This window comes from Microtus oregoni, unplaced genomic scaffold (assembly GCF_018167655.1).
Source record: "Microtus oregoni isolate MIOR12 unplaced genomic scaffold, Mior012 000004F_ref0000308, whole genome shotgun sequence".
Lineage (NCBI taxonomy): Eukaryota > Metazoa > Chordata > Mammalia > Rodentia > Cricetidae > Microtus > Microtus oregoni.
In genome coordinates, this window is record NW_024543063.1 from 30,852,854 (window position 1) to 30,868,536 (window position 15,683).

At 50.6% G+C, this 15,683-nt stretch overlaps 2 protein-coding genes across 2 annotated transcripts; both read right to left on the reverse strand.

Moving 5' to 3' along the window:
* Positions 1–3,602: 3,602 nt before the first annotated feature.
* On the reverse strand, positions 3,603–4,814 carry LOC121447278 (DENN domain-containing protein 5B-like). Its single transcript, XM_041650450.1, has one exon. The coding sequence runs from the start codon at positions 4,731–4,733 to the stop codon at positions 4,137–4,139; it is 597 nt and encodes a 198-aa protein (XP_041506384.1). The 5' UTR covers positions 4,734–4,814; the 3' UTR covers positions 3,603–4,136.
* Positions 4,815–6,462: 1,648 nt separating this feature from the next.
* On the reverse strand, positions 6,463–15,052 carry Tubb3 (tubulin beta 3 class III). The gene is made up of 4 exons (XM_041650447.1): positions 14,906–15,052; positions 9,989–10,097; positions 9,093–9,203; positions 6,463–7,891 (listed from the first exon to the last, which is right to left on the reverse strand). Exons 1-4 carry the CDS (start codon positions 14,960–14,962, stop codon positions 6,816–6,818), a joined length of 1,353 nt encoding a protein of 450 aa, XP_041506381.1. The 5' UTR covers positions 14,963–15,052; the 3' UTR covers positions 6,463–6,815.
* Positions 15,053–15,683: the final 631 nt, after the last annotated feature.

Genomic DNA, 15,683 nt, shown 5'->3' on the forward strand with positions numbered 1-15,683 from the left:
CAGAGGGCGGACTTACAGGGTGGAGCCTGGAGCAAAGCCTGAGTAAGAACAGAAGCTGTGGGCGGAGCTCTGCCAGGGCGAACCTCGCCGCCTGTCCTGGATCTCGCTTTGGGACTTTCTTTGTGTTTGTTTGTTTGTTTGTTTGTTTGTTTCGAGCAAAGGTGTCTCCGTGTAGCCCAAGCTGTCCTGGAATTAGCTCTGTAGACCGAACTCCGAGATCCGCTTGCCTCTTCCTTCGGTGTGTTGGGATTGAAGGCGCGCGCCACCACCGCCCTACTGGCACTTTCTATTTTTGCCAGTTGTATTTGGCGTTTCTATCTTGATAAGGAGTTGCAGCCAGTTTCCTTTTTTCCCTTTTCTCCTTCCTTCCTTCCTTCCTTCCTTCCTTCCTTCCTTCGTTTCTTTCTTTTCCTTCCTTCCTTCCTCTCTCCTCCCTCTGTCTCTCTCTCTCTCCTCCTCCTTCTCCTCCTCCTTCTCCTTCTTATCTCTTTCCATTCCTTCCTTCTGTTCGTTTTCGAGACAGGGTTTCTCTGTGTACTCCTGGCTATCCTTGAACTCTGCCAGCCTCTATCTCCTGAAAGCTGGGATTAAAGTCATGAGCCCTCCCCACCCCCCACCTCCCCACCCCCGCCCCCAGCGCAGTCTGTTTCTTTATGGCCAAAGTTCTAAAGGCACCATTACATTGTAATTTAAAAGAGATTATTGACTGTAGTAGCAACTAATCAGAAAGCTGAGGAACTCTGGGACCCTTGACAAGCCTGGACAATGTATTCTGTCAAAAACCAAAATAAATGGAAGAAGCCATTTTTCTGGGCTAAACTCCTACAGACAAGAACACAACCGAGCCAAGGATGTGAGGGACCACATAGCCAAACAAAACCTAAAAACCGGGCTAGTTGCCCACCGTCTAGGAGATGGCCCCGTGGGTAAAGTGAGGACCTGAGTTGCTCCACAGCACCCACGTAAAAAGCTGGCATTGCTGTGAGTGCATAACCCAGTCCTGGAGCTGCTGGGCAGACAGATCCCTAGAGATCACTGGTCAGCCAGTCTAGCCAGTCATCTACTGAGTCCCAGGCAGCGTGAGACGCCTGATCCAAAAATAAGATGGCAAAGAACTGAGACTGGAGAGAGATGGCCCCGCAGTAAGAGTACTGGCTGTGCTGGGCAGTGGTGGTGCACTCCTTTAGTCCCAGCACTCGGGAGGCAGAGGCAGGCAGATCTCTGTGAGTTCGAGGCCAGCCTGGTCTACCTAGGGAGTTCCAGGACAGCCAGGACTACACAGAGAGACCCTGTCTCAGAAATAAATAAATAGCAATAACTAAATAAAGTGCTGGTGTAGCAGTGCATGCCTTAATCCCAATGCTCTGAGACCTGTCTCAAAAAAAAAAAAAGGAAAGGAAAGAAAGAAGAAACAAAAGAAAAAGAAAGCTCTTTTCCATCTTCCTCTCGGAGAGGCAGCTTCGCTTCTGCCTCTCTGTCTCTTTCTCCTCTTCTCTCTCTCTCCCTCTCTCTCTGTCCCCCCTTCACCCTTCCTCCTCCATAACTCCCTGAATAAACATTCAACCTCACCCTGAAAAAAAAAAAAAGAAAAAAAAGAAAAAGAAAGCCTATTAAGATGCACTTGCCTTCACTGAGCCACTGCCCCTCTGCAATAGAAAGTGCTCTCTGAGCTGGGGCACAGGGGCTCCAGCAGGAAAGGCTGCAAGAAACATAAATGAACAAGCACCAGATTGGTCTTTGTTTCTGAGACAGAGTGTTGCTATGTAGCCCTGGCTGACCTAGAACTCCCTTTGTAGCCCGGGCTGGCTTTGAACTCACAGAGATCTGTCTATCTCTGACCTTGATTCACAGAAATCCTCTGCCTCTATCTCCAAAGTACTGAAATCAAAGACATCCATTACCACACACTGCTCTGTTTTTAAAAACCTTTAACCACCCTACCACTGGAAATGACATGAGTGGGAAAGGCTCCAGGCCAGGATTTGCTATCTGCCATTTCTACCACATTCACCATGGGAAGAGAAAGCAGCAGTGTCGGAGCCGGGCACTGGTGGTGCACACCTTTAATCTCAGCACTCAGGAGGCAGAGGCAGGTGGGTCTCTGTGAGTTCGAGGCCAGCCTAGTCTACAAGAGCTAGTTCCAGGACAGGCTCCAAAGCTACAGAGAAACCCTGTCTCCAAGAACCAAAAAAAAAAAAAAAAAAAAAAAAAAAAAAAAAAAAAAAAAAAAAAGCTGTCTGTCTTCTGCTGCCTTTGCTGTACATGAGCTTTGGGCTGATTTCTAGACCTGCCCCACCTTTTGCTTAGGACCACCAGAGTGCTGGCAGACTGAACTCCAAGGTCAAGCAGATTGAGTTTTCAGTCTCCTCCTTATGCCACACAACAGACCACCCAAATGCCCACTGGCATCAAATAGGTTCCTCAGGACGACACTGACACCCGATAGCAGGTGTACCTTTGCTATGGATAGGGACACTAAGTGCCAATGATCTGTGCACATTCTTCCTCCTGCCTGGGGGGAATGGGTGGCTTAGGTTAAAAACCGCCTAATAAGAATGAATGGACCCCCATATGCTGCCTCTTCAGGTGTGTGGGCTTCCACCAGCATAGTGCTGGGTCCCAAGAGTGCCCTCTCTGAGCACCAAGCTGGAGCTCAGTGTCTTTTTCTGCCCTAAACTCTGGAGCACCGCTTCCCTAAAAGTGGCGATGCTGTTCAGTTCCCCAGTTCTCTCACAACAGCCCTGAGATAGCCAACCGGTAAGGAGAAACTGCTTATTTTGCTCAACTCTGGAGCTGCACCCCATGTTCTTCTGGACCTGTTGCCTTTGCCCCTCCCGTCATGGCAGGGAGTGCGTAGGAGATGGAGCAAAGACCTTCACCTCACAATCAGAACAGAAGAGCAAGGAGACAACCACCGCACGATGGAAAGACGAGGTAGCTGTGCCCAGACCTCCACAGAGTGAAGAGACCGACTGAAGGCGTAAGTCACAAACAATGCCACACCAGTTTGGAATTATGATTAATAGGGTGGTATTTATTTAAAGGGGAAAAAACTTACAGATCGCCGTCCCAGACAATAGCCTTCTACGCGACCAGGAAGGGAGTCTAGTCGCGGAGCAGGAAGTGAAGAGAGAGAGGAGAGGGAAGTGGCTGCTTTTTTAAAGGGAGAGAGACCACGCCCCAATGGGCTGGTATCTCAGTGGCTATAGGCTGGAGGAGTGGGAGGACCTCCCGCAACACCTCCCCCTTTTGTTTAAATAAGAGAGTTCTAAACCTACTATGAAGTTATATACAATAAGTACAAATATCCTATTCTAATCAGCTTAGGTCTTGTATAATAAATAACTTGGCCAAGTCATGAGAGAAAGTAACTACATTTATGTAGTCTTCAACCCCATCGAAGATCTGAGAAGGGAAATAATGTTACCTGGGTAATTAGGAAGTTCAATAAAACAACTTCCAAAACATGCAACAAATCACAGAGACAACTAGCTACCTGGGCAATCACCCAAAGTCACGTTAGCAGCGTTGAAGCGACCAACTTTGGCTAAGGCCTAACATAACTGACATACCATTTTCAAAGGCAAGCAACTTTTCAAAACTATCTTACCCTGTCTTGGCAGGATATGACAGTCCTGTTTTATCCATTGATGCATGCTCTGTATCTCTCGGCCAACATCAGTCTTGATCTCACTCATGTTTTGAACATGCCTCATGTCTTGAATTAGAGAGACCCTGAGTGTTGGTAACATAACTCCTGAGTCAGATTTTCTTCTTTCTGGTCCAAGGGCAACTGGTGAATCTGTAAGGTGCTCTTGTTTCTCTTCTCTGTCCTGGAAATGAATTAAATGTGACCACAAGGCAGATTTCCCCTGCTTGACCTGTAAGCCATGGCTCCATAGCCTCTCCAGTAGGTCACAGAGGCTGGCGATCAAGGTATTTTCTTCCAAGCCAGTGATGTTCGCTTCTCCATGGCCCAGCTCCACTGCTTCATGTCCCATCTTCTCTACCAACATGCGTTTTGTCTTCATTCTGCATTCTTTTAATAAGCCTTCTACGAATTTCCAGTTGGTTTGTGCGATCACAGCAGGTGAGAGATCTGACAACTTCGGTTGCCTCATGTTCTTTCCTAGGCTTCACGCCTCTTGCATATATTTCTCCCGTAGGTCATTGTCTAGTCCAATGTGCTCAGAATGCTGGCGCAGGCGTTCTTTCCGGCGCTGTGCTGTGGCATTTCGGCTCACCCAGCGATTGTTATTGGCTGGTCCTGCCGCCAAGACGTCGGACTGCAGCTTTGGGAAGAACCCTTGCTCATATTTGCCTTGGCCGATTTTCATGCCAAGTAGATGTGGGTGAATTGCAGTGTGATCCATTTTCATCAGTCTTTGCTCAATTGACTGGGCTGCTTCTTTTAAACTGCTGCACTTCTGATAGATAGAAGTCCGCAGGGTGGGTGTGGGTGCCCTTACGTTATACAACCTTATCTTCTCAATCTGAGAGTCAAAGACCCGAAGTAGAGGGTCCTTCTCTTCCCACTGAGACATGATTTTATTATCAATAAAGGTGGCGAACATCTGTGTTTCAATGAAGCGTGAAAGAAATGGCAGGTAAGGCTCAGGCTGGTCAGAGAGGAAGGATGCTTTGTCAAAGTTCTGCATCTGCTCCCGGTTGGTCAGCCAGGCCTCCATGTCCTGGGCGGTCTGAATCACAAATGCTTCATAATCCGCAAACATCTGTATAAAGCAGCTGGCAAAGACCTCTCGTACTTGTACATTGAGTTGGTAGTCCCTTAATTCTGCCTCTTCACACTGTAATTTCAAATCCTTTTCTTTTTCATTCAGAGAAGCCCGGCTAGCTCAGTCAGTAGAGCATGGGACTCTTAATCCCAGGGTTGTGGGTTCGGGCCCCACGTTGGGCGCCAACTGAAGACATAAATCACAAACAATGCCACACCAGTTTGGAATTATGATTAATAGGGTGGTATTTATTTAAAGGGGAAAAAACTTACAGATCACTGTCCCAGACAACAGCCTTCTACGCAACCAGGAAGGGAGTCTAGTCGCCAGCGGAGCAGGAAGTGAAGAGAGAGAGAGGAGAGGGAAGTGGCCGCTTTTTTAAAGGGAGAGAGACCACGCCCCAATGGGCTGGTATCTCAGTGGCTATAGGCTGGAGGAGTGGGAGGACCTCCCGCAACAACCGACAATTTGGATTGCACCCCAGTGGAATGTTGGACCTTGGAGTTGTACCAACCAACACCATAGGAAGTAAATAATTTAATTGCCAGTCTTCAATCCCAGCACTTTGGAGGCAGAGGCAGGTTGATCTCTGTGAGTTCAAGGGCAGCCTGGTTTACATAGGGAATTCCAGGATAACCAGGGTGATGTAAGGAGACCCTGTCTCAAAAACAAAAATTTAGTAAGACAGGATAAATTGTTAATTTAGACTTCAGGTCAGGTCACTAAGTTTCAGGGAAGTGTGTTTCACAGCCACAGTGGAGACAGCACAGTGTTGCCCGTTGTCTACTTTTCCGTGTTGACCTCCAGAGCCCAGACGACATCAGGGCCAGAACTGGAGACATGTTGTCCTTTTAGGAGGAGCAGCCCTAGTCTGACACCAGTACTAACAGCTCTGCGGTCTTTCTTCTTTAGTACCTATGGCTGACACACATGGAGAGAACCTGTGAGAAGGTACTGTGTACACCAAATTCTCTCAGGCTATCACCACGCGGAGGGTAGGGGCTTAAGCTCTGACAACACCCTTGAACACAAGGATGGTGGCAGAGGCTCAGTTTAGAAGTTCTGCCTTTGCCCAGCTGTGTACACTCGCAGTCGCCCTCTCTGGGCTTCTCAGTCTTCTTCAGTGAGGTGGGGGAGCGCTGGGCAAGGATCTCTGGCAATGTCACTTTCTGTGACAGATACTGGGGGGAACACGGAGCCAGCATATGGTTGGATCCCATCCCCAGCTAGCGCCTTCTCAAAGGCCACGTACCAGCCTTCCCAACAGTTTTCCCTGTCCCGTCTCTCATCTCTCCAATTCAAGTCTCAGGCTTCGGCTTCCTTATATGGCTGCTAACACTTGACTTTCAGCATAGACAGCAGGAAGAAAGTTGAACATGACACCCTGTGGGAGATCAGGAACAGCTGCTTTCTGAGTCAGATGTGCCAGGGGTTCTGGGATGAGGATTTAAACCAAGCAAACTTCCTTCTCTAGTTCCCCTCCCTCATTCTCTGGGATGCCCGAGGAGACCCTTCAAACACAAACCTTAGCCACAAGTGTTAGTCACTACCCTGGGAAGAGAAGGGCTGCCCATACTCCTCCTCTTCCCTTATAGCTCTAAATTGGTCTTTCCCAGAACAAAAATAAACCTGCTTTATATCAAACATGCTTCAGCCTAGTTCTTGTCTTAAAAAAAAAATGGCAGAAAAAGGCAAAGGAAAAGAACTCTCCAGTACCAGGCAGAGATCTGACAGCAGAGACTTTATTAAGTATACCCCCCTCCAAATATAAACACAACTCAGTAAAAAAACCAAAACAAGCCATAAAACATCAGGCCTGGAGCCATGATAAAACAGAGACAAATGAGCAACACAAATACAGAGGTGGCCTAAACGGGGAGGACAGAGCCAAGTGGACTCATGTGGGGCGGGGATGGCCATAAATACTGAAGGACTTTAACCTGGGAGCCCTAGGATGCCCTAGTGAGCCTGGGGAGCAAAGCTGGGGGCAGTGTCAGTAGCTAGATGGCTCTGGGGAACAGATGCTGCTTGGCTTGGCCCTGGCTGCCACTTGGCCCCACACCCCAGCTGTGAGCAACTTCACTTGGGCCCCTGGGCTTCGGATTCCTCGTCATCGTCTTCATACATTTCACCCTCCTCCTCAGCTGTGGCATCCTGGTACTGCTGGTACTCAGATACCAGGTCGTTCATGTTGCTCTCGGCCTCGGTGAACTCCATCTCATCCATGCCCTCGCCCGTGTACCAGTGCAGGAAGGCCTTGCGCCGGAACATGGCTGTGAACTGCTCCGAGATGCGCTTGAAGAGCTCCTGGATGGCCGTGCTGTTGCCGATGAAGGTGGATGACATCTTGAGGCCGCGGGGTGGGATATCGCACACAGCTACCTTGACGTTGTTGGGGATCCACTCCACGAAGTAGCTGCTGTTCTTACTCTGGATGGCCAACATCTGCTCATCCACCTCCTTCATGGACATGCGCCCACGGAAGACAGTGGCCACTGTCAGGTATCGGCCGTGGCGTGGGTCACAGGCAGCCATCATATTCTTGGCATCAAACATCTGCTGGGTGAGCTCAGGTACCGTCAGGGCACGGTATTGCTGGCTGCCCCGGGCTGTGAGTGGGGCAAAGCCAGGCATGAAGAAGTGCAGGCGGGGAAAGGGCACCATGTTGACAGCCAGCTTGCGGAGGTCAGCATTGAGTTGACCGGGGAATCGAAGGGAGGTAGTGACTCCACTCATGGTAGCAGACACAAGGTGGTTGAGGTCCCCATAGGTGGGTGTGGCCAACTTGAGGGTGCGAAAGCAGATGTCGTAGAGGGCCTCATTGTCGATACAGTAGGTTTCATCCGTGTTCTCCACCAGCTGGTGGATGGACAGGGTGGCGTTGTAGGGCTCCACCACAGTGTCCGACACTTTGGGCGAGGGCACCACGCTGAAGGTGTTCATGATGCGGTCAGGGTACTCCTCACGCACCTTGCTGATGAGCAGCGTGCCCATGCCTGAGCCTGTGCCCCCGCCCAGCGAGTGTGTCAGCTGGAAGCCCTGCAGACAGTCGCAGTTTTCACACTCCTTCCGCACGACATCCAGGACTGAGTCCACCAACTCTGCGCCCTCAGTATAGTGCCCTTTGGCCCAGTTGTTGCCAGCGCCACTCTGACCTGTAGAGACAGAAGAAGCAGGTGATGGGCTAAGTCAAGGGTCTACAGCAGGACCTGCCAGACACCCAGAAATATGTTGGTTCCCCTGTGGTCTGTAAAATGCACACTGCTAACATGCCTTCTCATTCCATCCCGGGCATCACTGTTGAGTTGCGGGGATCTCAGCTGCAGACGCTGTGAACAGGGTATGGAGAATCTGGGATGAGACGAGAGCCTTACTATCTCTCAAGGATGTCCCAGATGAATAGCTCAGCCTTCCTCTCTGGCTCACCTTTCTTCCCAACGGTCTGCTGAGACCTTGAAGGGAGATGAAGGCTGTCCTTAATTCAGTCACCTCATCCCTCTAAGCCAGAATAAAATGAAACCCTGAGCATCTCTTGTGACCGAGGACTGGCTGAGAACTGTCACGTGCTAGTCTAGTACCAAGGTCTTTACATACAATGACACGTTTGTTTCTTTAGAGAGAGAGAATATGTATGTGTTGGGTACACGTACTTGTGGGCATGCACATGCTCTGGCACGCGTGTGAAGCTCAGAGGACAACTTAAAGAGGTTGGTTCTCTCTTTCTACCACCTGGATCCCGGGGATTGAACTCAGATCATCAGGTTTGATCACAAGCCTCTTTACCTACTGAGATGTTTTACTGACTCAAGATGCTAGAATCCTGAAAGGAGAGGTGCAAGACTGCCCTCCTGTGTCTGTCACGGGCATAGGCACAAGGACAACTTGACCTCTTGGCAGGTGCTCATAAACTGGGGTCCTCCATAAACTTTTGTGTTGTTTTGTTTTTCAAGACAGAATTTCTCTGCATAGCCCAAGCTGTCATGGAATTCCCTCTGTAGACCAGGTTGGCCTCAAACTCACAGAGATTTGCCTGCTTCTGCCTCCCGAGTGCTGGGATTAAAGGTGAAGGTGTGTGCCACCACCGACCAGTCTGGCGTCCCTACTGTTGTCCCCACAACTCTGTGATAATTCCAAAAGCTTGTGCTTTATATGTTATTCTTTGTAAAATGTTGAGAGGGATTTATTTCCTACACAGAACCCTGTATCTGGACCTCTAATGTCCACTGTAATATGGAAAGTCATTTTTGCCCTCCAGAGTCCCAGTGAAAAATAATCCCCTCAGACATTCTGCCTCTGTTGACCAGGGTTTGCCAGGCCCAGGTTTCTGTCATCAGAGCCTGGAACAGGGGAACTTACCAAAGATAAAGTTGTCAGGCCTGAATAGGTGCCCAAAGGCTCCAGACCGCACACTGTCCATGGTTCCAGGTTCCAGGTCCACCAGAATGGCTCTGGGCACATACTTGTGAGCTGAGAGGAAAGAGGAGTCAGTGGTGTGAGTTAAAAGAGTTAGGGGAACCTGCTTCCCTCTGAATCCTGCCCTCAGCCTGCCAGTCTCCTGCACTTAGTAAGGGCTGGAACTTGTATTATAGGCATGGATCCATAGTAAGCTCTGGCCTGGCCAAGAGTGTAATGATGGACACCCAGGACAGGTAGGATCAAGTCTTGACCATCCCTGGACTACTCAAGGCCATTGCTATCATTAAATACATTTGCATCTTACTCCAGGTAGTCACTTTTTTTTTTTTAAATATTTGTTTATTTATTATTTATACAATACTCTGTCTGTGTGTATGTTTGCAAGTCAGACCTCATTACAGATGGTTGTGAGCCACCATGTGGTTGCCGGGAATTGAACTCAGGACCTTTGGAAGAGCAGGCAATGCTCTTAACCACTGAGCCATCTCTCCAGCCCAGGTAGTCACTTTTTTAAAAATATTTATTTATTTATTATGTATACAATATTCTTTCTGCGTGTATGCCTGAAGGCCAGAAGGGGGCACCAGACCTCATTTCAGATGGTTGTAAGCCACCATGTGGTTGCTGGGAATTGAACTCAGGACCTTTGGAAGAGCAGGCAATGCTCTTAACCACTAAGCCATCTCTCCAGCCCCTGGTAGTCACTTTTTATGCTGTGGGTTTGGGTGCCTCATTTACAGTCATACCTGCTAGGTTCTTGGTCAGTGAATGCTAGGGCTCTATTTACCCAGGGGCCCTTCTTGCCAGGGTCAGGATGGACGGGGAGTGGTACTCACAGGAGGCCTCATTGTAGTACACACTGATGCGCTCCAGCTGCAGGTCAGAGTCCCCCACGTAGTTGCCACTGGGGTCTATGCCATGCTCATCACTGATGACCTCCCAGAACTGTATACGGACAGAAGAAAAGAGTTCAGCGGGCATTTGTGACCCTGCTAGTAGGTCTTTGCCGTTCTGAAGTCTTAAAGCCCTCGGTGCAAAAGTAAAACTTCGGGACCTTACTAGACCCAACATAAGGCTTTAGAAAAGAATGAAAAATGCATACCTACTCTGCATTATCTGGCTAACATTACCAGGCCCCCAGGGTGGACTAGGACTCAGCCCACATTGGCAGTTTCTACCCAGTGCTGCACCTGTAGGGAAATGCAGATCTCTCCTGAGGTCATTTTTTATTCTTCCTTTTGGGGAAAGGAACTGAAGGCACATAGAAGGTAGAAATCTGCCCAGAGCAGGTGGTAGAGCTGGTCGGATTCAGCATCGGGTTCTTAGTCACTACATGTGACCCTCAGTGCCAGAGTAAGCCATTTACACGGACAGGTTCCAAGGGTGCCTGGTATGTTGTCATTGGCCTCAGGCAGTGTGACCCACAGTTGGATCTGCAGAAGAGCCCCCAGGAGTCTCCAGCAGCAGAATGGCTTGTCTGAGGCAGAGACAGGTGGATCTCTGTGAGTTTGAGGCCAGCCTGGTCTACAAGAGCTAGTTCCAGGACAGCCAGCTAGGACCATTACACAGAAAAACCCTGTCTTGAAAAAAAAAATAATGGCTTGTGTGAGGTCACGCACCTGCCTTATCTAGGAGCCTGGCAACACCCAGGATCATTGACTGACAAGCTGCTACCCACAGGTAGTGAGCCCCTTGCACAAGAACGCAGTGCTCAGAACTGCCACTGCCACTATCACTTCAGCAGGGCAAGACAGCACAGAGCAAGGAGTAAGAATCAGAGTCCACAGTGGCCGCACAAGGGCCCATCATGCTCGTCAGTGTCCTCCATACACTGGCCTGGCTCCAGGACAACAGGGTCTTGTGCCAACACAGTTAGTCGCATAGAGCATAGGAGTAAAGGCAACAGATAGTCATCGCTGTTATATAGTCCTGGGGGCCCGGGAAGGAAGACACTTCATCAGGGCACACAGAGTACCAGACCAGCAGCAGCCACCTTGGCTGAGACACCCTTCATCACTGCTAGGAGCTCGAGAGACTTGCAGATAAGTTAACAATATAAAGGCCTAGAGGAACGAAAGACCTCTACCTGGGAGTCGTGTGGAGAAAAAGATTGCTCAGGGTTGAAAGCAGCTTAGGAAACAAACTACAAGTGTTGTCTATATTTAGATGTTTTAGAGACATCCTGGGACGGGGTCTTGGGGTTGAGAAAAAGAGCATTTTCACTGTCAACCCTTTGGTGCTGTTAGAGTTTTGTCACGTGCATGTTAGCTTTAATTTTATTATTTTTCATTTTATTTATTTAGTTTTGAAACCGGGTTTCTCTGTGTAGTCTTGGCTATCCTGGAGCTCACCCTGTAGACCAAACAAAGAAACACAAAACTGAAACAAGGCTCTTGATCCGTCACCCAAGCCGAAGCAACCTTCATCTCCCTGCCTTGGCCTCTCGGGTCGCTGATACTGCGCATGTGCAGCAGCGTGCTCAGTTCTCTGCAGTTTTCAGGTTCTGCTTTTTTCACTCTGCTGGAGATCAGCTTCGAGGCCGCTTGCATGCTAAACAAACTAATGCCTGATTACTGGGCCACATCTCCAGCCAACAACTGCTTTTGTAGATTAAAAGTAATAAAATGTAATTCAGAATAAAATATTCCTTGCTGCAATGGTACAGGGCTGCAAACCCGGTACTTAGCAGGCTGAGGCTGGGGGATCATGAGTTCAAGGCCAGTCTGGGCTACATACTAAGAGGCTAACATATAACAACATAATAGAATACATAGAATATTCTACATAGAATATTTAATAAGTAAATTAATAGACTTATTTAAATTAAATGAATAGACTTATTTAGATCAAGTAGCATCACTACAGAGAAGAAACCACCAGGTGTTGCCAGCCCAATCTAAACGTCTGTTGGGCTCCAGATTCCAGCCGGCAAACCACTGTGCTGCTGTCCGCGGTGCTGACCCTCTTGGGGCGCGGGCCTCTGAAGACAGCAGGGTAGTGGACCATGAGTGCAAACAGAGTTGGGATGCATGAGTCTGGCAGGGAGATCCATGAGCCCCCAAAGATATTCAGTTCCACGAGAACTTGCCAGGCCCATTGGTGCTCAGGTGGGTCAAACCCTCCAAAGGCTCCTGCTTGGGTGGGGTGATACTCAGCAGCCAGTGGGGCACACACAAGAACTGTAGACAAAGGCACCATAAAGATATTTTCCAGGGGACCCCTTTATAGGAGAATGAATCTAGGATCCCAGGTCCCAGCAAAGGGAACAAAAAGGGTGGCCCAGTCATTTCTGCTCCTAGGTGGGGGCACATGTCACCACCCACCTTGACACATCTGCACACACCTATACTAAAATTCCTGCCTTGCTCCAATCCACTGTGTGATCCGAGGCAAGTGACTCAACATCTAGAATCTTCATCTTTCTCAGCCTTAAGGGAGGGTGATACCCACACCACACACACCCAGGGCGTAATGTGCAGCAGGCCCAGGGTTTTCACTCACAGGAGGCGGTGACCTGATGCATTGCTCATCTCAGGCACCCCTTCTTCTGCTTCCAAGCATGTCCTCCTGGCCTCACACTTCTTGCCTCTGTGCCACCCACACCTCTGCCCTGTTGCCTCTCTGAAGCCAGTGGCCCTTGGTGCCAGGATAGGCACCACCCAAGGACCCACAAGCAGAAAACCAGCCCTTGGTGTTCACTCCCTCAGCTGCTTCAGGTGGCAGGGAAAACTTTTCCCGCTGCAGCTAACACCAGGGACCCTAAAGCCAGCTGCAAAATAGGAAGTAAGTCTGGCCAAGGAAGTTCAAATGGCCTGGGGCCGTCGCTAAGTGAGTCAATCCACTGACCAGCCCCTTCTGTCGGGTCTCTGGGAGAGCTTCTAGGTCAGAGGGCCTTGTACTGACTACTACGCCCACGCAGGGAGACAATGGGAAGGGAAGACACGCCTGCCCAGATAGTTTACTCATTGTTTGCACTGTTAAAAAAGGATCAGGTATTCAAAATTTAAAAACATGTAATAAAAAAAAACCACAACAACAAAACAACAAAAGCCTCAAGAGAATAAAAAAGGGGAAACCTAAGGGCCATAGTGCTGAGAAGCAGATCAAGCTCAGCTGAGTCCGGCGCTAGGGCCTCTTCTCAAGCTCACGTTCCTGGGATGGACCGAGTCTGGGCACGGACCTGACTTCCAGGCCCTTGCTAAACGGGAGCCTGGGAGCCCGTGCGAGCACAGTACAGCACCAGCTCCAGCACGGGAGAACCACCCAACTGGCCTTGGGATCCCAAGGCTCCCCTCCCCCACTCACCCCCGGCCTGTCCAGGCGCAGATGTTCGCGGAAGGCCTGGCACCTGTGACCACATTAATGCGCGCTCACCCTCCCTTCAGGCCAGGGCAGCTGTCAGTGATTACCCCAGGAGTCCTGATTTGATCTTGGGCTTCCCCTGCAAGCCCCCTCCCCAAGTTCCTCTCTAGAATAGGAACAGCTGTCTCCTCGGTGATTAGGGAGCCTCCCTAGCGCTGCTTCCCTCCCCCCCCCTAACTAGAGGAACCTCCACCCTAGAGCCAAACTTGCAATTTACATGTCAGCCACGTGACCGCCCCAGCCCATGGTAATTAGCTTTTTGTTCCTGCCCGGTTTCTATGGCAACAGCCTCCAGAGGTAATCGTTGCTTCGGTCCCCTCCCTTCCAGGACCTGTCTACCCCACCTCCTCCTTTGGGAACTAGCTATACACCGAGCCCCGTCCAGCGTCCAGCATCCGCCTGGACAAAGCCCCATCTCAAATATGGAGCTCAAACAATAGTTCAGAAGGGAGAAGAAGGAGGTAGCTGACCCCACCCACCCAGACCCAACCCAATCCCAAGTTGGGTTTCTGCAGGGACCAAGCAGTTCTGTCTCCCACTGGCTGTGTGTGTGACCTTGAGTAAGGAATCCTAGGGCGTGGAAACAGGACAGCTACCTCACTAAGCACAGCCGGGCTGCAGAGTCACTGCACCAACCCCGCCCCCCCTTTTTCTTTCTTTCTTTTTTTTTTTTCCGCCTAAGCTTCAACACCTGGTCGGGGGCTAACAATGGAGGAGAAACAGGCCTTCCTTTGCAGTCGGCTTTGTTCCTTGCTCAATCCCCAGTGGGAGGCTCTGGGAGGGGGCAGTTAGAGACGGGAGATTTGCAAAAATAGGGAGAATCCAGTTCTGGACCAAGGTCATCGGAGTCCAGGCCCAACCCCTCCAACAAAGGAACAGGGTGGGGCAAGGAAGCTGAGGGTGCTCTGAGCTAGGCTGAGGAGGTGAGGGCGGCCTTACTTCTTGAAGACCGTCCAGTTCTCCAGTAGGGGTTCGGGCATGTACAGTCATTATGGCTTTAGGGGAGAGCCCCACCCAAAGTTGCTCCACACACCCATCTTACTCAAGGCTTAAGTGGCAGTCTCAAAGAAGGCCACGCCCAGTCGGCGCCCCCAACCACATCCACTGTACCTGCTGGAGCCATGGTGTGTGTGGGTGAGCAGAATGGATGGAAGTGAGAGTCAGAAGGGTTTGCCGCTAGCTGTCCGCAGCAACCTAGGTGCGGGGCAAAGTGACGCGAGTGAGGGGAGCTGACTGGGGATCCCAGGGTCCCAGGAGCCGGGCAAGGGGCTGGGCAAGGGGCTGGGCTCTTCCCTTTGTTCCGCTAGCGGCTCCCAGAACAGCTTCTTTCTCCCCCCTCCCCCGGGGCTGGCTCTCGAGGGGACGCAGGACGCCGGACGGCTCAGCCTCACCTTGGCCCCTATCTGGTTGCCGCACTGGCCGGCCTGGATGTGCACGATCTCCCTCATGCTGACTTCAAATGGCTTGAGCTGAGAAGCAGGCGGACAGCGGGCTGCGGAGGATCGGTGGCCTCCGCCGTGCCCTCTTATAAGAGGCTGCCCCGCCCTCGCTAGCTGATGTCAGTGTTGCCGACCAATGCTGAGGCGCTGCCGCAGAATGCGGCAGGCTCTGCAGCATCAGCACCACGCATCGAGATCCGCTCATACAATGCGGAGCATGTCTGGCCGCGCCTTCGGAGGAGGGGCCACCGGAGGGCCTTCGGCTCTGGGGACAATAGAGAGCCCAGGCTCCTCAGTGCCCCACCCCAATAGCTACCCTCCCCATTTCATCCCTGCCCCAACCCCACCCTGCAGCTTTGTGAAGAAGGTATTTTTTACTCTCACGTACTTAAGAATCAAGACCCATATTCTCTAAGTTTGCTGGGTTCCTAGGGGTGTGCGAGCTTGGGAAAGCTGGAGCCTCCTTGATACTTCTGCGCAGAACTGGGAACGCAAGTCAGGAGAGTGGTGGATCTCTGAGGTCACTGTTTTCTGGAGGAGAGAGGGCTACCAGTCCCTTGCTCCACAAAGGGTTGGCGTGAGGGTGCAGATGTACCTGGGATACGAGGATGCACAGTTTCTGGCAAGTAACCCCGTTTCATGAATATCTGCGTGGAAAATTCACTTAAGGAGATACAAGCCAGTCGGTGGAGGATGTTGAACAATGTTTTCTGCCTGAGCTGTCCCTGAT